This window comes from Dermochelys coriacea, chromosome 3 (assembly GCF_009764565.3).
Source record: "Dermochelys coriacea isolate rDerCor1 chromosome 3, rDerCor1.pri.v4, whole genome shotgun sequence".
Lineage (NCBI taxonomy): Eukaryota > Metazoa > Chordata > Testudines > Dermochelyidae > Dermochelys > Dermochelys coriacea.
This window is the reverse complement of record NC_050070.1, coordinates 168,450,707-168,471,519: the sequence shown is the minus strand read 5'-3', so window position 1 is coordinate 168,471,519 and position 20,813 is coordinate 168,450,707. Positions and strand designations below refer to the sequence as shown.

The window sequence follows — 20,813 nt, the reverse complement described above, 5'->3', positions numbered from 1 at the left end:
CAGAGGATCTGGCTGATTGCTGGACAAAGACATCAATGTGTTTTAACCTTTGGAGTATCGACTTTAGACCTCTGGGTCTAGATGATCCTGGAATCCTTTTCTAGTGAGTTTCAGGGATTCCAAGGCATGCTCATGCTGGAAGGACAATAGGAAAAAATGGTGGTGGTCTCACAAAGTGAGACTTGTCCAATGCCAACTGGGTGAAACCACCTGGAGAAAAGATTTTGGAGGATATATGAGGATCACTGGATATTCTTCTTCGCACAGCTTTAGGAACTAGGGGCTGAATTTGAGTTCGTGCTACTCTATATCAGGAGTAACTCCATTGATTTAACAATGGCATTACACTGGCAAAGGTATATAGTGTCAGTTCAAGTGAGATCAGAATCAGGACCCTGATCTTTTATTTTCTGTGTTGGTAAAAAGTTTTTTGTTCTCCAGTTTCTAAGCAGCTGTCAGGCACTCCTGGTATGCAGGAAGGGGGGAGGAAGCAGGCTATAGGCAGGAAGAATTTTCAGACTAATGTCCTATGCCATTTCAACTATATAATGCCCATTGTTGTGTTTGTGTTAAAGAATTTTTTTGTGAGGGGGGGTGCGGGGAGAGGATGCCAAAGACTCCAGGATCAGGAATTGTATATGCAACCTTTTCCTTGTTGAGTCATCCCTTATTTTCTATACTGAGAGAGATTTGTCCAGATCTTGAGCTGCAGTCGGGGCAGTGTGGGTGAGAGTGCATGGGGATAGTCTTAAACCATCTTTGTCCCTCTGGATCCTGGGCTGATCTGTGCTAGGCCTATTCCTCTAATTCTCCCCCACAGTGCAACTTAGAGCATTTCTCTAAGGTCTGAAGCCTCCTCTAACTTCTCCTAGCTGTTCTAGGCCTGTTCCAGCAGTTGGGGTGCAGTCGGGTATAAGGATACCCCAACAACATACCTTTCCCATAGCCATGTCTCCTGCCTCCACTACAGAGAAGAGTTAGCAGCTTTACCTCACCAAAGAAACCCACTGGCAGAGCAACACAAGGCAGCTGAGGATCCAGATTCTGGCCTCTGCTCCTGCCCCTTCATTCTACTGGAGCAGCTGAGGATTCTGGAATAACCAGCTGGCTGTGGTAGGGAGGCGCACAAGGGGGTGCCATGAGTGTGGACAGAGCATGTTTTGCTTCAGTGAGCTCTGGCCATGGTAGTGGCGGAGGGGGAAGGGAGCTTAGAATAGTAGAATTTGAAATAGAGACTACTCTGGGGTTGAACTAGCCCTTAGCAGCCCCTGAGGCTGGGGGAAAGCCCTTCGTCCGGCTGCATTGAGTGGCTCTCACTGATGCAGGTGAAGATCTGGCCCTTTGACTTGAGGGGAGGCTATTTTATTCTGAGGGCAAAGGGCCTGCTTTTCTATTTCACATCGGCTTCACGCTGGTCTGATTCCATTGACCTTAAAGAGTGACTCTTGACTCTCATTGATGTGACTGAGAGCAGGACCAGGCCTAAAGGATCTAATTTTAGTGCTTCCCTTCTAGTCCCTCCCTCTCACCCTTCAGCAAAGATAATTTGATTGGTATGCTGCTGCTGACCATATCTGTGCCCCTTACATCTGTCCAATCTCCTTGCTGGCAAAGGATGGCTGGATTTGGCTCCCACTGGAACCAACCAGCACCAGTCCTGAGTCTGTAGGGAGCCACTCCAGAAATGATCACACTGAGGTGGCACCGGCAGGGGTTGAGGAAATGATAACTACATGTAGCTTCCCTGGGCAGTACTGTATTATGCTGGTATAAGGCAGCTCTCTTCTTGAGACTTCTCAAGGTGTATTTGGAATGGCTGATCACCATAACATTGTCAGGTTAAAAGGTGGCTACTCCTGGTCATCTCTTTGTGCCAGTGTCTGGAGTGAATCCTTTCTTTAATCCAGCTGCTCTTGTTTCATGCATTTAATGGGATATCTGAGGACAAAAACACTCACATGGCACTGGTTGACAGAACAAAGGTGAGTTTATAAACTGGAGGAATAAGCCCCTCTTCAAATGAGACGAATGGAGTGGGATCTTTCCTAGCATCTGAAGGCTCTGGAGATGTGGGAAACTCTGAGCAGCAGCCAGCTCCAAAATGGAACCAGAAGAAGGTTTTTTGGGGTGCAGAACTGAGGAACTCTGCATTGGTATTAGCTGAAGGAACAAATGCTGGGGGCATTCACTAGTTTTTCTACATACTGATCGGGCTTTGCCTTTTTTACAGGCGTGGTCAGGGCACTGGGAGTCAGGCCTCTTCCTGGCTCCGTTACTGACTTGGTGCATGACCTGGGGCAAATGACATAAACTTTCTGTGCCTCATCCACCAGTAAGTAAAATGGGTATTATAACACCTACCTTGCAGGGGCATTGTGGGTGTGAATGTTTTTGTTCTGAGCCCCTAGGGTGGAAGGTGTAAGAAGACTTGTAACAATATTTGCTTTACAACCTTTGTTCAGAGCTGCCTTGACACAATGCATATCAGATACTTAACCAATGGGCAGCCTTCCGTGGAACGATTCCCAATCAGCTTTAAAACCCACTTCTCAGGAAACTATTTTCATCATGTGGTGCTTGGGATTTACTGCAATGGCCGATATGGCTCACTGGGCATGAGCAGAAGATCAGATCTGATGGACAAACCTTTGACCTATCGAACCCTGACTGATCTTGTCTTTGAATTTGAAGATTCCTATAAAAAGTATTTACATTCAGTCAAAAAAGTAAAAATTGGATTATACGTCCCGCACGAGCCACACAGCTTTCAGCCCATTGAGTGGAAGCAGCTGGTCCTCAATGTAGCAAAGATGATGCGGACGGACATAAGGAAGGAGCTGGAGAAATATGCCAGAGATATGAGAATGAAGGTGGGTGCATGATTTCTATAATGCCTTGGGAGTCTGGGTCTGATTTCATTCACACTGGAGTAAATTGGGAGTAATTCTGTTGATGTTAATGGAGTTACACCAGAGTAAAATCAGTGTGAGATTAGAATCAGATCTGGTATCCATCTACTCTGTCCCTTTTGTGTGTTTCTCCTGAACTGTGTGTTGCATGTTCTGTAACTTTTTATTTGTAGGATCTCTCCCTCCTCAGCTGACATTTGTGGCCCAGAACTTCTCCTAGTTATAAAGGGTGAATATCCAGTCTGCTGTTAGCAAATAGCTTGCTGAGTCTTGAGCTTGGAAGAAAATCACTGAGCAGAGCTAGTGACTCTCTGGGGAGTCAGGTGCATGCTCCAGTTGTTGGCTTGGATTATCTGCTGCACCGACTTCCTGCTTGGGACAGCAAAGAGGTGGTCCCAGGCTATCAGGGAACCAGTTATGGTTCCCTGATTCACTGCCCAGCCCTATTGTATGTTACAGCAGCCCCGAGGCTGCTGTAACATGCACCTGCTGAGAATGGTCTCCAAGGGACCATCTGCCAGCTGGGTATAACCAAGGGCAGCATACTCTGGCTGTGCCTCTTCTTCTGCAGTAGAAGTTGTGGGGAGGGAAGTGTAGGAACCAGCTATGCCAGCTCTTCCCCCACTGAGGACTCCTCAGAAGAGGAATGAGGATTATATCCCAACCTTTTTGTGCTGCCAAAGTCATAACTGTCTTCCAGCCTGTTCTCACCTGTCGAGGGAGTGAGCTCTGTTGTGTGTTGGGGGCGGGGTGGGGAATTTCACTGTGGAAGGGACATGGTGAGGGCTTTGTGGCAAGCAGTTCTGTTATTTCCTCTGTGTCGCTGGATTAAAGTATCACCTCATGTGCCTAACTAGGCCAACAGGGTACTAGTTTGCAGTGGCCTCCTGTGGCACAGAAAAGTCTGCCAAGAGGTGCACTGTTTTCTGTATCCAATTAGAAACCTGAAATTAAGTCTGCAGAGGAGTTGTATGTAAAATACTATAGCTGTCTCCAGAATCTCACGAGCATGTGCTGTCTCATGTGAACAAATTCTCCTCTGCAGAGGACTGGAACTGGCTTACCCCTTCATTGCATCTGTTTTGGAAGTTCGGCTAGAGTCCTGACTTTCACTGATAGCAGCAGGATTGGTTCTCTGGTTTAGAATCAGCAACAGATTAATTTTTCTTCGTTATTGTTTAATCCTTAGACTGCTGGCACTTCCCCGTTGGAGAGTCAGATTGAAAAGCTTAGAGGACACTTGCAGACAAAGGTCTGCGGTTGCCAAAGAGTTGAGAATATGACTCCCTTTCTGGTTGGAGTTCCTGAATATGCTTCAGTGGCAGCTGGGCTGAAGAGCAGGTTTCAGTTGCGGTGAAATTGGATTTGATGTCTTTCCAGCCATCTGTCGGCAGTTAGGGTAAAGCAGGTGCACTTATGAAGTGCAGGGCTGCTTCCCTTTTCCGAGAGGTATTTGGCATCATTTGTAAGTTACTTCACACACCACTCCTGACTTTTTGTCTCCCTCCTCTTCCTCCTCCAAAGAATGAATCATTTGTCTGGGTACAGAGTGCTTCTTACATGTGACCTGGTGTTACAGAGCCTGCCTCTACTGTTTCAGTTTGTTCACAGGCACTGGTTAGCACAATGGAAAATGGGTGGTAAATCTGCCTAAACAGAGACTTCCTAGCGCTGCTGCTATAGCTCCCTCTCCTGCCACTGTCAAGGTACACATGTGGAAGATGGGATGTGGGTCTGAAGTAATTATTCTCATCCTGGCTTCTGTCCACGAGCACTTTCCTCACCCAGATCATTCACCTCAAGTCAATGCAGTGAGTTGTGCAGAGCACAGTTATGAATCCAAGAAGGCAGTGGAAGGGGAGGCCCTGCTTCCTGAGTACAAGTCTAATAGCATCTGGCTGGTCTGCAGGTCAGTCAGACAATGGAACCGATTCATGCTGGGGGAGTCTGGCCTATTGTTAGTGTCTGAGATTGTCTGTCTTATTTTGAAACCTTACAGCTTAACTTGTGTTATTGGTCAAAAACTGTGGGAGTTGGCAGTGCAGGCTCAGATAAGCATCTGTGCTGTCCCACAGCAACACTGCCAAGTTCTACATTGGAGCCCAGCCCCATTCTAGCTGATGGGACTGTCAGGGCAGCTTATTTGCATTAGGCCTTTTAAACCTCAGAGGATATTGTAAGATACTGAATGTTGGTTTTTAACAGATAATCAAGGGCCAGAACCTGCTTGCTTTACTTCCACGAGGAGTCCCACTGAAACCAGTGCTGAAACCAGTGCACAATGGAGTCACTGGGGCTCCTTGCAAGAGTAAGGAACAGCAGGATTCATCCCCTAAATGTAAAGTCTTCAGACGTGCCTGCATGACAGAAGGGGAGAAAGCAAGAATTGGAGCAAGACCCGTGTGAGAGAGCACATTCCTTGTTCAGTGTGGAATGTACAGTTTCGTATGTGTGGCTCTCACTCCATGCATGTCTTTGTCTTAATAATAAGCTCTTATATAGCAGTTTTCATTCATAGCTCTGTTTTACAAAGGAGGCAAGCACCATCATCCCCATTTTATAGAGCTCACTGTTGTTCATCCACACTTTCCTATGAAGCTCCTTTATTTAACAAAGGTGTGGGGGGGAAATGTAACAATTAGGCCAAGGCAATGTTTGTGGAATTTTTAACTTGAGTGAATGTAGTGCTTATGCAAGCCAGGGGCTAACAGTGCAGGTATCGGCGATATATAGTATTTGCAGGTGTCACAGAAGTTCACATGTACAGCTTTTGCCAATGGACCCCCTTCCCAACCTGCAGCACCCTGCTCTTCCACCCTCTGGTGGCTTATCCTGTGCACAAATAAATGTCCAAATACACTAGGGAAATGATCTCTTGTTGACAGTGGGTTTTCTCAGACAGCTGAGAACAGTGTAGTTGGGGGCCCCACGGTTTTCCTTCTGGACAGAATGTGGAGTCTAGTGAGCACTAGCAGGTTTCCCTGTGATGGTGGAGAAAAGATTTGTCCCCATCAACTCCAATTAACAGGTATGTTGACAATAGGTCATTTGCCTAGTGTCCATCAGACCCACATGCAGGAAGAAACACCAGATGGATTTCCATGCAGGACCAAAGAACTAGGGAGCCATATTCTTCTCTGTTCCACAGATGTAAATCTGGAGGAACTCACTGACTATTCTGGATCTACACTGATGTAACTGAGAACAGAATTCAGAGTGGTAGCTGTGTTAGTCTGTATCAGCAAAAAGAACGAGTACTCGTGGCACCTTGGAGACTAACAAATTTATTTGGGTATAAGCTTTCGTGGGCTAAAACCCACTTCATCAGATGCATGGAGTGGAAAATACAGTAGGAAGATATATATATATATACACACAGAGAAGGTGAAAAGATGGGAGTTGCCACTGTAATTGATATGTCTTGTTAGAGTTGGTAAGGCAACCCCATCTTTTCATGTTCTCTGTGTATATATCTATATCTATATCTATCTATCTTCCTACTGTATTTTCCAGTCCATGCACCTGATGAAGTGGGTTTTAGCCCACGAAAGCTTATGCCCAAATAAATTTGTTAGTCTCTAAGGTGCCACAAGTACTCCTCATTCTTTTTGAGAACAGAATGTTTCCCAGGGTCTCCAGATGTGGAAAACAAGTGTACGGTGACCCTGCACTTCTATAACACACATTAAATCTTTCTCGTGTTCATGTTCAAATACAGGGTGAGATGAACTTCTGTACTTTGAGTCAGTCCCACTGTGATCATTCACTCTGCCATGGGGCTGAATGGAGCATAATTTGCATTGTTCCATCAAAAAGGAATTACGGGCCAGACACTCAGCTGGTGTAACCTGCCACAGTAGAATCACTATGATTTATGCCAGCTGAGGAACTGGTCCACTATTTTTTGTCTAATCTTTAAAAGATGGCTATTCCTTGTGGTTTTTTTTTTTTTTAGATAGAGAATAATGGATCTTGTACTTCTCCCTATCACACTGGGGTAAATCAGAAGTTACTCCACTGAAGTTGGTAGAAGTGGTATAAAACTGAGCTAAGTGAGACAAAAATCAGGCCCAATGATAGCCTTTGAGACTCAAGTTTCGTATTTGTCCATAGAACAGTTCCATGCTGCTACCACAATGTGCTTTACAGTGAGTTGAAGGCAACCTCCCCTAAGGGGACAGGGTAGTTCCCATGGTCTCTCTGCTGAGACTGCTGACTAGAAGGCCAGTTGTGGTGATGGTTTTTGTGACGTCAGCGTATCTGGAAACTGGATTGAGGCCACCAACTAATTTCATAACGGGGCACTGATAACAGCTTTCAGTCCCTCCCAGCCTGGGCAGGATTCAAATAAACCTCAAGAGACTACAGGCTCTGTGTCCCATTTCTGATCTCCAGTATTATCACAGGGTCTTTCTTTTTCTTAAATGTTGAATAGGCGTCTTTATTCAGTGCCTCTCTTCCCTTCCTCCTTCCAGATTCTGAAACCCTCAAGTGCCCACTCTCCAATCAAAGAGAGATCACGAGGCAAGTCACTGTCCCCTCGCCGAAGGCAAGTCAGCCCTCAGAGACGGGTGTGCAGAAGAGACAAATCGTGAGTATTTCTGCTTTGCTACTGCTCATGTGTTCTTTTTGAGCTGATGCCCCATTCGTTGATGGATCAGAAACTCAGCGTAAGGGCACAGTAAAGCTAAACTATAGATTTGGAGGGATATTGGGATTCATCCACCATAGCAGTTTGCCTATTTGTGTATGCTTCAGATATTCTGGTTAACTCTATGGCTCGAGCTGTCAGTGCTAATAGCATGGTGGTATTGTGCATGCTCTTTACACGGTCTCTTAATAACAAAGCTGCTGGAGGGACAGAATGCACTTTCCCTTCCCATATACTCCTGGAGGGATATTTGTATCAGGGGCTTTCTACTGCTAGAAGCTAGTGGAGATTCTCACAGAGTTCGAGTGGTAAGGGTTTGTGCTTTTGGAGTCAGAGGATGTGAGTTCTAGCCATGTTGCGGTTGGAGTGAAGTTCTGAAAGGCCATGTTGTGCAGCAGAATGACACCTATGAAGTACCCGTGTGGCTACAAATTAGTCACTATTTATGATGAGCACTTTTAAAGTAAGTTTCCAGTGGGACTGTTGGTCTAATTTGTTAGTAGCGAAGAAAGAAGTTAGACTGACTTTCTAACTCTATATTAATGCAGGTAACAGCTGATGATTTAACAGGAGGTTTACATTTTACACGTAAATTCATATTCTATCTGCATCATTATATTTTGGGCCCATCAGCAGGGGCTCCAGTCCTCATTTAGTGTCTGGATAATTATAGTAGTTTTATCCACTCCAGGCACTCTCCCTTCCCATATACTCCTTGAGGGATATTTTCATCTTTGGGTTTCTAACACTACTACCGCAGTTGTTCGAATGGCACAGATGTTCATTCTGGAGAGGAGTGTCAATGTCACTGGCTTTACAAAGAAGCCTCAGGCTTTCTGAGAGCTAACTGCTGAGCAGGCATCAGCTGCACAGCAACCCTGCTCTATTCTTATTGCTTAATTTATTTAATATGAAAGGACAAGTGAAATAAAAGTAGTCTAGCTTTGACCCACTGGAGTCAGGTGGTGACTCCATGGTCTGCAGTGTCTGCATTTCCACGTGAAACACACACACCTGCCCAGGACCCTTCTCTTGCATGGTGTTCTTTGTGCTCCATCTCTAGTGGTATTACATATAGCTATAGTAAAATAAAGCCTTGGACTATATAATGATGACTTATAACTAGACAGCAGATCTGATTAGAGCAGGAGACTGAGAATTGAGATTCCTTGCATGAGATTCTCATTCCTGCTCCGGCCCCTCTACACTAGTGGCATAAAGAAGGGGCTCTGAAGTTCTGCATCCAGCTACAGGGAGGATTCCCCCAGCACCAGAACTGAAAAAGACAGCTGTAAGACTGCCTTCTGAGCCCCTCCCCCCTAGGGGGCATGCAGCAGGAGGCAGTATATTGGGGACTGGGCTGCAGCATGTAGTGCTATAGAGACTCCAGGCAGTGCTGTGGTCCCCCAGGGCAGACCGGACTTAGGGCATGGCTACACTCGAAACTTCAAAGTGCTGTTGTGGGAGTGCTCCCGTGGTAGCGCTTTGGAGTGTGAGTGTGGTCGTCCGCGAGTGCTGGGAGAGAGCTCTCCCAGGGCTCTTGGTAATCCACCTCCACGATGGGATTAGCTCCGAGCGCTGGGAGCATGGCTCCCAGCGCTCGGAACCTGTTTACGCTAGCGCTTTAAAGCGCTCGGACTTGCTGCGCTCAGGGGAGTGATTTTTCATATCCCTGAGCCAGCAAGTTAGAGCGTTATAAAATGTAAGTGTAATTGAGCCCTGAGAGTATGTCTTCACTAGCAACGTTAAAGCACTGATGTGGCAGCGCTTTAACATAGCTGTGTAGTCGTGGCACCAAAAAACCACCTCCACGAGGGGAGTAGCTCCCAGCTCCATGAGAGGAGTAGCTACCAGCGCTGATGCACTGTCTAAATGGGCACTTTACAGTGCTGAAAGTTACAGCGCTCAGTAGGGTGTTTTTTCACACCCCTTAGAAAGAAAGTTGCAGCGCTGTACAGTGCCAGTATAGACAAGGCCTTTGGCCTTTGACAGGTTCCATGGGAGAAAGAGGAGAAGAAACGTCACCAAAGTTGCCAACTGTGATTAGGTTTGGAGTGTCTTTATTTACGTAGTAACTTTGGATGTTTAGCCTATTGACCTGAAGTCTGCCAGTAGCCTGCAGCTGCCATACCAGAAAGGAGGAATGTCAGGACTGCCATTCAGCCTGGAATGTGGATTAACTAGACATACTATATGAGGAAGAACTCAAGAGCTGTATGTGTGCACGTGGTGGCCTTCCTAAATCTGTGTGCAGTCCAACTGGGCCTTTCCACAAGGACCAAGATGCGAGGGTTGCTCACGAACAGAGGCACCTTTCCACCATCAGAGAGAATTTCAAAAATGTTAAACGTGGATGCCTAAATCTGTATTCAAGCACCTAATTAAAAGTCCTTCTTTTCAGAGGTGCACAGTACTCTCTGTGGTTCATTGACTTTTAGGGAGTTGCAGCTGCTCCTTTGGAAAGCAGGCCTTAGTAAAGGTGCCTGGATATGGATGGACATGCCTGGTTTAGGTAAAGGTTGAAGAAGCTAGTGTTAAATGATGCTCCGTCCCATCATTATACAGTCTGTTTACATAGAATGTGGTTCACTGTAGTCACGAGGGGCCAGATTTTCAAAGCTGTTTAGGTGCCTAAAGATGCAGATAGGCACCTAGTGGAATTTTCAAAAGCACCTCCACTGCTATCCTACTGGTGCCTATCTCTGTCTTTAGGCACCTAATACTTTAGTATCTGGCCCATGGAGACTGACTTTTCTCTCATTTACACTGGGGTAAATCAGGAGTAATTAAGCCAGTGGAGTTACATTGGTGTAAAACTGACGTGAGTGAGCAGAATCCAGGCCTTGTTTTAAAACCACACTAATCCCTAGGACACTGACTGACTTACAGTTATGGCAGCCTGGGCACTGGCCACATTCCTCTTTTCAGCCAAGCCATAGTGGAACTGCCCTGAAGATGGTTCTGGTGCTGTAGGTAACCTCTTTGTGGGAGACCATCCCTTCCAATTCCAGGAGCCCCTTGCTTTCTGAGCCTGCTCCCCTCTGTGGCCAAACAACTCTTGGTTCCTGCCTATTGTAACTGGAGCTATCAGACTTGGGACAGGAGGGAAGTGACGGGGCAAAGAGGTGAGTTTAGTGCCACTTAGTAAGTGACTTGGGAGGACTGATGGAGAGTATGCTGGTCCCGTAGAGTTAAGAGGTTTCCAAAGGTTAATTAATGCAGGGAAGGAAATACATAAAGGAAACTTGTGCACTCCCCCCTCTTTTAGCTGGGAAGAATCTAGCTGTTTTGAGATGCCCTCAAATTTATTCCGCTAGCAAAAAGATGTTTAGGCACCTGTGCTCCTAACCAAACAATGAACAGCTTGAGCGTGGATATGGGCATTGTGCATCTTATCTCTTTATGAATCTCTTATTTGCATACTCTAATTATAGCCAATTACAGAGTAGAGAGGCCCTTCATGCCACACAATACCCATGCTAGGCTGAGCTACATTATTAGCTGGCAGAGACTGAATAAGATCCTGGCATTCACTGGAGAGGGTTCACCTGCTGATGGCAAGCTGTTATTACAGACTGCTCTTTGTCAACAATAAAATTATATAGGCCCCTCCTGGGAAGACTCAGCGCACTGAAGCTGAAATGTTTTCACTACAGCATTTTCCTGAGCTCAAGAGCTGATGTGTGAATCCTTCCATATCTAGGTGGATTATATACATCCCAGGGACAATGTAGCCTCACGATTGAATAGATGTGGGGTTGGGGGAAGGGGCGTCGGAGGAGCCAGACCTGTGGGGTTGCTGCCCTCTCTGCAGGGATGGGGATGCTGTGCCCTGCATGTGGCTGGGTGGCTGATCCTGGTCCCGTCTCTCCGAGCTCTGGCTCCACCGCCGCTGGGAGTAGTACCTCAGGCCCCACTCCTACCTCTGGCTCTTGGCCTGCTGGGTTCCTTAGGTCCAATGAAATGAATCCAGTGGCAGCACCAGTGGGATCTGGGTGCTGCTGGGGCAGTCGTGAAACCTGAGTAGTGCTGTGACCCCATGTGCCAGCTCGCAAGATCATTCGCTCAAATTTGGCCCAGCAGCCATTCTGTCGTGACAGAAGAGTGGCTGGGCCAAACCTAAGTGGCCTTTTGCAGTGCACATTCATTAATCCTGATTTTTGTGGGTTAAATTGCACCCATGGGTCCCTGCTAGAGCTGTCCCTTATCTACCCCAATCTTTCACCTGCATGCTAGTGCTAAATAAGCCCATATTGTGTGTGCCATGTTGCGATTGCACCAATGGATGGAGTGTTCTGAAATGTTGGCTCCTATTACATTGTTAGGTTCAGGCCTTTCACGACGGGGTACCTCCAGCCCAGTGTAAACATATCCAATAGAATAGCTTCAGTTCCTTCTATTGCTCATTACAGTTTAATGAGTTTTGTATTTTCCTAAAAGACCAGAATACTAATCCAGGCTTTCAGAAGACAAGCTTGAATTAATTCTGTGCATTCACTATAGTTACAAGTGAAATACAATAGGGATAAATTAATCCATGAACACTTCTAATTAGACAACCCAGCTGGATGGAGCTATGCGGAAGAATCTCCCCCATTACTTAGTTTTGCACTGAAAACCTCTCAAATAAGAGATATTTTAGATTAATTTTTAGTTTTATTTAAATTAGAGCTTAATCCTGCAGATACTTACTACTGGATTTACAGCTACAGTGGATGCTGAGCACCATGCCAGGCACTGTTTGCAGGATCAGGCCTTTGTAGTCAGATTTGCATGTCATTTTCACTGGCGTAAATCTAGAGTGGCTCCACTGAAATCAATGGAGTTCTACCAGTGTAATACTGATATAAGGAGAGAATCAGGCCCATATTCAGTTTAAAGCCACATGGCGGTACATATTATTTAATTATGCATTTAAATAAAAAGCTATATGTTATTTTTATCCTTTTGGAAAGTTTTACAAGGATAAAGCCAAAAAACAAAACAAAAAAAAACCCCCCTCTAAATTGCAGAGTGTTGCCTTAGCACAGAACGGTCCCTTGTTTGGTTCTGTTATTTCTTCTAAACCCAAAGCAGAGGGGCTGGTAATTCTGATTCATCTTTATGAAACTGGAAAGCAATGTTTCATTTTTAATCTGGGGAAGAGTTAGGGCCTGGATGTAATGCAAGAGTCAGCACCAATAGCTGTGCTGCTAAATGTCAGCTAATACTGCATGAAATTTTAATAAATGCATGTTGTGTGAGTGTAATAATGTGCATCTCTAGTGAGACTGACTTTGATTAGACATTGACAGGAAAACTGTAGTAGTTTTAGTGCTGCTGTAGAAGCCTAGAGGTTGATATACTTCATTACGATATACAAGGAGACTTTAAAGCAGTATTTAAAAATACCTGAAGATGTTTCACAATCAGTATGAACTGAGGAGCTGGTTGTGCCTGAGCTGCCATCTAAGTCACAGTTCCAACAGGAAATGCAGCCTGCTGGATATGTTAGGCCAGGAAGATCAGAGCTGCTCATACAGTATTTATATAGTACAGTTATAAGGCCTGACTCTATCCCTATAATCCACATGGAAGGGACCCTTGGTGCCAGTCACTCCACCACCATAGGAAAAGAAAGGAAGATCTGATGCCTCCATGTCAATGTTCCCCTGTCTTTTCCCCCAAGCCTCATGTATGTTGCAGGTACTGGGATTCACAAACAGGAGGGCTGGTGGGAGTAGGCACGTTGGTAAAATATGGGCAGACCCAAGGGAATCATCCCACCCACACTAGACTTGCAGAGGAAAATTAATACAACTTCAGGCCCTACTGAACCAACTGCTGGGATTCCCCCTTTAAGGCTGAAGAAACAGAGCTAGGGTGTTGGCCTTCGTGGACATGGAGCTGATCTCCCAAGGTTGTCTGGTGTCTGCACAGGCTCTGGGAGATGGAGCTATGGCCCTATCCTCTCTGAAGGAATATGTGAAAAACCTCAACAAAAACCTTGCAGAGACCTTCTCAGGTTGAATCCCCTCGCACAGGTGATTGGGCCCATAGTTAAGACACTTTCCTTTGTGCAAAGTGTTTAAAATCTAAATAAGAAATAAGACAGGACACAGGGTAACAATTCAGAAGAAGATGAAACTATTTATAGAGCTAGATGTAGAAACAGATTAGTGAATAAACAGTTTGAGTTCAATTTGTGAATAGTCAAAGGAGCACTAGCTACTCACAGCAAGGTTCCTAAATCTCAAAAGCTATGTGAATTCATAGTAGAAATGTGTTATTTTCTGCCCTCACCTTCAGTGTGCAACTGACTGACTCAAAGAGCAGAAACTATGCATCTCAAACGAACAGCTAATAGTCAAAAGTGAACTGCTCCAGTTACAACTCAATTGGAAAATTTTGTCCAAACTGTGCAGCAGAGATAGTCAGAGGAAAAAGGACAGGTTAGTAAATGATATGCCAATCAAAAAAGCCCCCAAAATTTTTGATCCAATTAATTAGAGCAGGTTAAATAGTATTCACCAGAAAAAAGGAGAAGATGCCTGAAGAGGTTGACTTTTAACTTGAGAGCATCTCTTTCTTTCACTTTTTCTAAATAAATCCTGTATTTTTCTGAGATTATTTTTGCTGTTTAATGTTTATCTATGTAATGTTTAAATCCTTGCAAAGGAGTGGGGAACCCACAGGATTTACCTTTAAAGGATTTACACACTGTTCTCCAAGTCTCTGCATGCAGCTCTGATCTTCCTGCCATCACAATGTCACGATAACATGGCTGCTTTCTGTATAATTAGTTCAAAAAGTTTAGTCCTGTTTTTACATTAGATTAAGTGACAAGAAACTTTGTTCCATTAGTTTCTTTTTTTGAAATGGTGTTTTCAATTGCACAATCTCTGTGTCAAAGAAATGCTGAACGCTGACCACCTCTTCCCTCTTTGATTGCAGGCCTGCAGTGATGGACAAGAAAGTGGGTGATCTCACTACATTGAATGAAGTGGGCTATCAACTACGCATCTAACAAAGCCATAAACCAGATGGAGGGCTTCCATGGTGCTTCACTGCATATTACCCTACGCTCTGTTGGAAGGAAGGGGGGTAAAAAAAAAGAAAAGAAAAGAAACCGGGCCTATTTATTAAGAACTTGTGGATTTTATTTAAAGTTGCACTTAGAAAATAGAAATTCTAGAATAACGATGGCAGTATTATCTGTTTTTAAGTTCATTAAGTGGCATCAATGAAAAACTAAATTATCTTCACCAGGCTTTCTTCCCCCCATCAAATAGGAGGGAACTACTGTGGTGGGTTTTTTTAATTAATTTAAATAATTGTTTCTAATCTATTTAATTGGCTTTGAATGTTGTGCTACATTGGTAGTATTAGGAGTGGTGATGAAATCCTATTTCTCGTTAGTGTTAATGTGCTGGGGGCAGTCAGTTTAAACAGTCAGTATTAATTTTATTCAGCAATAAAAATAGCAGTGCAGAGGTGGATGTGACTTTTTAAAGTGTCTATTACCTCAGTATAGAACAGATATGCAAAACTGACCATTTTAATTTTATAATCAATTTGTAGTTTTCCAGCATTTCTGGGAGTACTATAGAACTGCATTAGATGCACCCCACCACTCTTATCATGTGCATGCCTATGAGAGAGTGTGTAAGGTTTGATTATATGCAAGTGTCTTCTTGAAAGCACTGCTGTCTTATTAGAAATACAGAGAACCGGCTGAGGTTTCTGTTGGGTTTTTTAATAACCAGCCAACAATGAATTTTTAAAATTTCATATTTTTTTTAAACTTTGTCACAAGCTTTTAAACTTTGCAGACTAGACTGTTAAAGCACAAGACCTGGAGATCATTGTTTTGTAGAGACTAGCATTTGCATTGTATTAACAGTCAAACTGTGTGTACAGTCTCAGATTCACAAGGAAATGTCAGAATCAAAAGGCTTCCTTGAGAGTTTACTTTTCTATTCATATTTGTGTGTAATTTTGAATCATTTGTCTTTGAAGGTTAAACAGTATAAGGTGATGATGCCTTTGTGTCTTATATTAAGATCAGACATCACAACTTAGGGAAGGTTCTTGTTTATATGCATTACAGTAACTTACAGTGACCTTTAAAAAGACCTGGCTAAAGAAATTCTTATTAGAATAAGTGTAGCAATAATAGTTGATTTTCAGATATTTTTTTCAAGAACAAGTTTGTCTATCTCCTTCTTCGTTATAGTGTCCTTTTACTGATGGATTTAACTAGCACTATGGATGTATGGCTGGATTTTCAAACCAGCTGAGCTCCCATTTAGGAACCTAAGTAGTCAGATTTCTGAAATGGTCAGATTTTCAAAGTGCTCCACACGCAGGAGTTCTCATTGAACTCTGAGAGTTAGTGGGTGCTGAGTACTTGAAAGTTTAGCCATTTCATTTAGGTGCATAAATGGGAGCTGAGCTGTTCCGAAAAAGCTAGCCTATACACCAGGGGTGGGCAAACTTTTTGGCCTGAGGGCCACAGCGGGGTTCCGAAACTGTACGGAGGGCTGGGTAGAGAAGGCTGTGCCTCCCCAAACAGCCTGGCCCTCGCCCCCTATACACCCCCTCCCACTTCCCGCCCTCCCTCAGAACCCTCCCACCCATCCAATCCCCCCCCACGCCCTGTCCCCAACTGCTTCATCCCCTATCCACACTTCCACCCAGATAGGTCTCCCAGGACTCCTACACCTATCCAACCCACCCTGTTCCCCATCCCGACTGCCCCCACCCCCCAGAATCTCCACCCATCCAACTGCTGCGGCGCTGCCCGGCAGGAGCTTGCAGCCCCTTGTGAGAAGTAGGAGTCCCATATTTTTAATAAATATTTAGCTGTTAAGAGAAGTCAGTCCCCAAAGTTGGAGTCTGATTTTCCATGGCCTTGCAGCTTGCATTTTTACATGCTCACAGTGTAAGTGGGACTACTCACTTTAAAAGGTGTGAATGAGGGTGCAAGGCCAAAGACATTTTGGTGGGGCAGGGAGGGGGGAATGTGGCCATTTTGTTATAAAGTACAGTAAATCAACTGCCTTAGTACTTTTAATGTCAGATGGAAAAGTTTCCCCAAGCGAGCTAGTACATAAACACTGAATAATATATTGATCTGTTGTCTGGCCTTTCTTACGCCTGGAGGAAGTGAACGTGACTTTTTATAAAAAGAGGTGGAATTTTTGCAATATGCAATGGTGAAATAAGCTACAAAATGACTATAGAACAAGTTAAGGCCCCATTCTGGCAATGAGCTGTGGCAGGTCCTGCTGCAATTGAATAGGGCTCCAGTGAAATTGGCTGGGTTTGCTGCAGATGTATTTGGAGCTCATTGCAAGATTGGGGTTATGTATCTATCTCCCCTTCCCCCCCAATAGCAAACAAAAAAACAGCTGGTAATTTCTTTTCCTAATTCACATTTCATTTTGATTTCTCAAAACGATTCCCCTTCTGTCTGAAGAACAGCACCGGTGAGGATGACCTGCATGCATTGGATGAAGTGAGCTGTAGCTCACAAAAGCTTATGCTCAAATAAAATTGTTAGTCTCTAAGGTGCCACAAGTCCTCCTTTTCTTTTTGCGGATACAGACTAACACGGCTGCTACTCTGAAACCTGAATTTAGAGGATTTCCTTTTCCCAAGTTATGGAGAGGGTTCCTTGCAGTGAAACGTAAGGTTTCATTACAGCCCACATCCTTTTTGTTTTGTGTATTTATCAGGTCGTCTTTGCTTTAAGATAGGTTTTGAATAGGATAGGGTTGGGGGGGAGGGAGAGGGGAGAGGTTAGGTGTGGGAGTAAAGAGTGGGGAAAGATCATGATTTGTATTAGTGTCAAATTTTAAACCGTTACGATTATCAATAGAATTTCAATTCTAAAACAAATGTACTGCTCAGTTTTGTGACCCTGTAAGCATAAGCCAACTCCTAGCTTACACAACAGGTTCCTCATTAATGAAGGGATAAGGAAAATAAGGTTTAGTTAAGCAACAGCAGCCTTGATTTTAACTGTACTTTTGTGCCATTAGAATACACTTGATTTTGAAAAATCATTTTTTCTACAGTACCCTGACTGTTTTGCAGTTCTTCCAACTCGATGATGTGGTTTTACCGGCATCCAGAGTATTTTGGGTTATATGTTTTATCTGAACTTCTAACTTACTAAACCGAAGCTTTTCTAAACTATAAAGCTGTGACAAATTATTTTGTACGTTGTTTGTTTTGAAGTACAAGTGAATTTTGTTAATTCTCTTTAAATTTGCTCTTGCATTTTCATTTTTGTCTTACCTTTTAAAACTGTGATTCCAACTGCCTGTTTTTCTAGCTCATTGCAAATTTGTCAAATGATATTCTAGAAGAATACATGTGCATGGTTGCGGGTCTTGCTTTTCTCATCACTTGTATGTTTATGTGCAGCATGGAATTTTAATAAAATGTCTTGGTTTTTTTTTTAATAGCCCATTATGATTTTTGCCATGTGTATTAATGTACAGGTAGTAGTAGTAGTAGTAGTATGAACTAAATTATAGAGTCATTGTGGGGAAAGTGTTTTTAAAACATTCAGTCAGTGTAGGCTAGTAACACCAGAATGGAGGAGGGGTTAATGCAAAATTTCAAAAAATCATAAATCCTTTATTAAATCAGCCCATGACTATTTGGCACAAAGTAACCTAAGCAATAAGCACTTAATCATATGGTGGGTTCTTGTTTCCCCTAGTGATGGCACCTACCAAGAAATTAAAAGGAGACAGTATCATACCCTTGAAATCTCTCTGTGGAACAACAAAACACCACTCACTCATCATCTTTCATCAGTAACAAATGCTACATCTCCCCCCTAACAGCTGTTGCTTTGCCCCGACAGTAAAATCTCTGCTCTATCCCCTAAAGCATTGACCAAAGACAAAGATTGTCTCTTGAAGAGAGAAGGAAGTAATTCGGGTTCTTTGCTAATATGTGCTGATGAAGCAGAAAGGTAGTAGTGGTCTTGTTGGTTTAGATTTGGGTAGGAGGGAAATGGGGAATGTCCTTGAGGCAGGCAGGTGTCTTCCTTCAACACCTTGGTTAATTGGCTGTTAATATATTAAGCCTTCCTTGATACAGCCTGCATGTAAGTATGCTGTAGTTCTAGTGGCACCAAATAGCGATCTATCAGATAAAACTAGGCTAAGCTTTTACTTTCTGAAGTGTCTGGCTTGTTCAATTGGTAAACAATAACATCTTTCAAAACTGTGACTAGATACAGACTAGCACAGTACATAGTTCATTCTATGGCTAGGCTCCCCTATCCTGAAGGGCTAGAAGAAAGTACTCTTTTTACCAAACCAAGATTATGCTTTGCAGGGCAGGGAGGTGGAAACTCAATGTTTCAGCCTGAACATTTCTCAACTATTTTCTGTTTGTTTATCTGGTCTACAATCTCATATATGAACTAGGTTGGTATGGGAGCTGGTGCTGACAAGTATGTGCATTGAGTATACCAAATACCCAGAAATGTTTCTGGGTACAGCTCTTTAAAGCTTTGGCTTGTATCAGCACTACCTGTTACAAAGCCACAAGTGGAGGGTTCAACAAGAACAGGCCCTTGGGAAGAACTAGAAGCCATTCACTGGCAGAAGAAAATGAGATCTCAGCCTGCCCTTCCCCTATGAAGTCAGGAGTTGGGAGAAAGATATTGTATCATACAGAGTCTCAGCTTGTTATGCAGCAGCCTAATATTGTGTGTAGTGATGTGATGGTTTAATTGTGAGTTGTGATGCATTGCTAAAATTGTAAGAAGAGCAGTGTTGCTCTACAAATAGGCTAGGGCTCCCGTCAGTGATAAGGTAGCTCTAGTTTTTCATGCCTGACTCTCGCTTCCAGCCATTAAAATGCAAGAACTCTCTCACTAGTTGAGCCTGAGCAGTGGCTTAGCACAAGTTATACCAGCTCAGTAAGTGTGGGACAGGTGCAAGTTTAACTGTCTCTTAAGATAGGTGGTATATAGCTTAAATGTCAAATTCTGCCCATCTCACCTAGTTGGGGGAATAGGCTGCATTTGCAACCCCATCATCTTGTATGTTTATTAGGAAGTGCATGAGTTTATTGTAACATCCCCATTAAAATAATTACAATTTAAATTGATTTAGCTTTATCATATGAATTGTAGATAAATAAAAGCTGACATACCGACAGACCTCCAGCTTCAGTGGAAATCTTTGGTTCCCTTTCGGCAGCATTCATGTAAAGGATATTCAAGGAGCTGTAAAGTACTTAGCACCACTGTTAAACAGTGTGCAGGTCAGAGTCAGCCATTTGCCAGAAACTCTAGCACTATTACATGAAAAGTAAGAAAAGGGCCAAGCTCTCACCCTTTCCTCACTTCACTTATATAAAGCTGGAGAATTTCCCAGTGTTCTTTAAACACCACAGCTAAACCATTTTAAAATGGAACAAGTAAATTTAATCAAAATTCTACCCATTGCCACTTTCAATAATAAAAATACAGGAAAAACACTCCACCATGAATCAGAGTACAAAGGTGTAGAGTTCAAAGCTCTTGTGTTCCAGGTATTGAAATATACACAAACAGCCTAGTACGTGCTTCTGTGATATTCCATGTACAAGTGGGTATTCACCCACAAAAGCTCATCCTCCAATACATCTGTTAGGCTAAGGTGCCACAGGACTCTCTGCCGCTTTCCCAACCTCTATTACTATCCCCAAGCACTATACATTTTCACTGTTTACTGATCTCCCTTAATCTGTCCTAGCAGCAAAAGAAAAAAAAAAAAATGAGTAACAAGCAAGGTCAGTGAAAGCTTCCTAAAAATCTGACATTGAACACACCAGGTCAGAGACAATGAACCAGACAGAACAACCACTAAGCTTAGTGCTAGGCACTCTTTTCCCATGTAGCACATTAGACCCACTTGGTTAAGCGAGAGGCCTTTTCCTCTACACATATGCAGCAGAATAGCTCTGAATTCTGAAACAAAGTGGGAATTACTGTCAATGGTAATTGATTAATCTAACTCCTCCAATTTAAAAGCTGTAGTGGTTATGGGAAAGGCAATGGCAGAAGGGGCTGAATGCATGCCTTGGAAGACAACATGGGGTGTTTGCAGGAGAAAGCAGGTGCCATCAGGGGTCCCTTTGCTTCTCCAGAGCAGGGGATAGCAGTCCCAGACAGCAGCCATCTCTTTCTCCCACAGTGACAGTGCTTCAACCCTTTCTGCTATCTCCCCTTGCTCCTATACAGATCACCCATATGCTGC

General features: G+C 43.7%; 1 protein-coding gene across 4 annotated transcripts in view; it reads left to right on the top strand.

Moving 5' to 3' along the window:
- The window catches only part of VASH2 (vasohibin 2), a 67,385-nt gene extending 49,372 nt beyond the window's left edge, over positions 1-18,013 (top strand). For 3 of the 4 annotated variants that reach the window (XM_038394190.2, XM_038394188.2, XM_043511765.1), the window contains 3 exons: positions 2,489-2,870; positions 7,385-7,500; positions 14,494-18,013. In XM_038394190.2, coding sequence (XP_038250118.1) covers positions 2,489-2,870; positions 7,385-7,500; positions 14,494-14,566 — 571 coding nt within the window. In that variant the 3' untranslated portion in view covers positions 14,567-18,013. Of the gene's footprint in view, positions 1-2,488; positions 2,871-4,098; positions 4,359-7,384; positions 7,501-14,493 lie in introns of those variants that run through there. The other variant, XR_006280246.1, reaches the window with a different exon arrangement.
- The last annotated feature ends 2,800 nt before the right edge of the window (positions 18,014-20,813 follow it).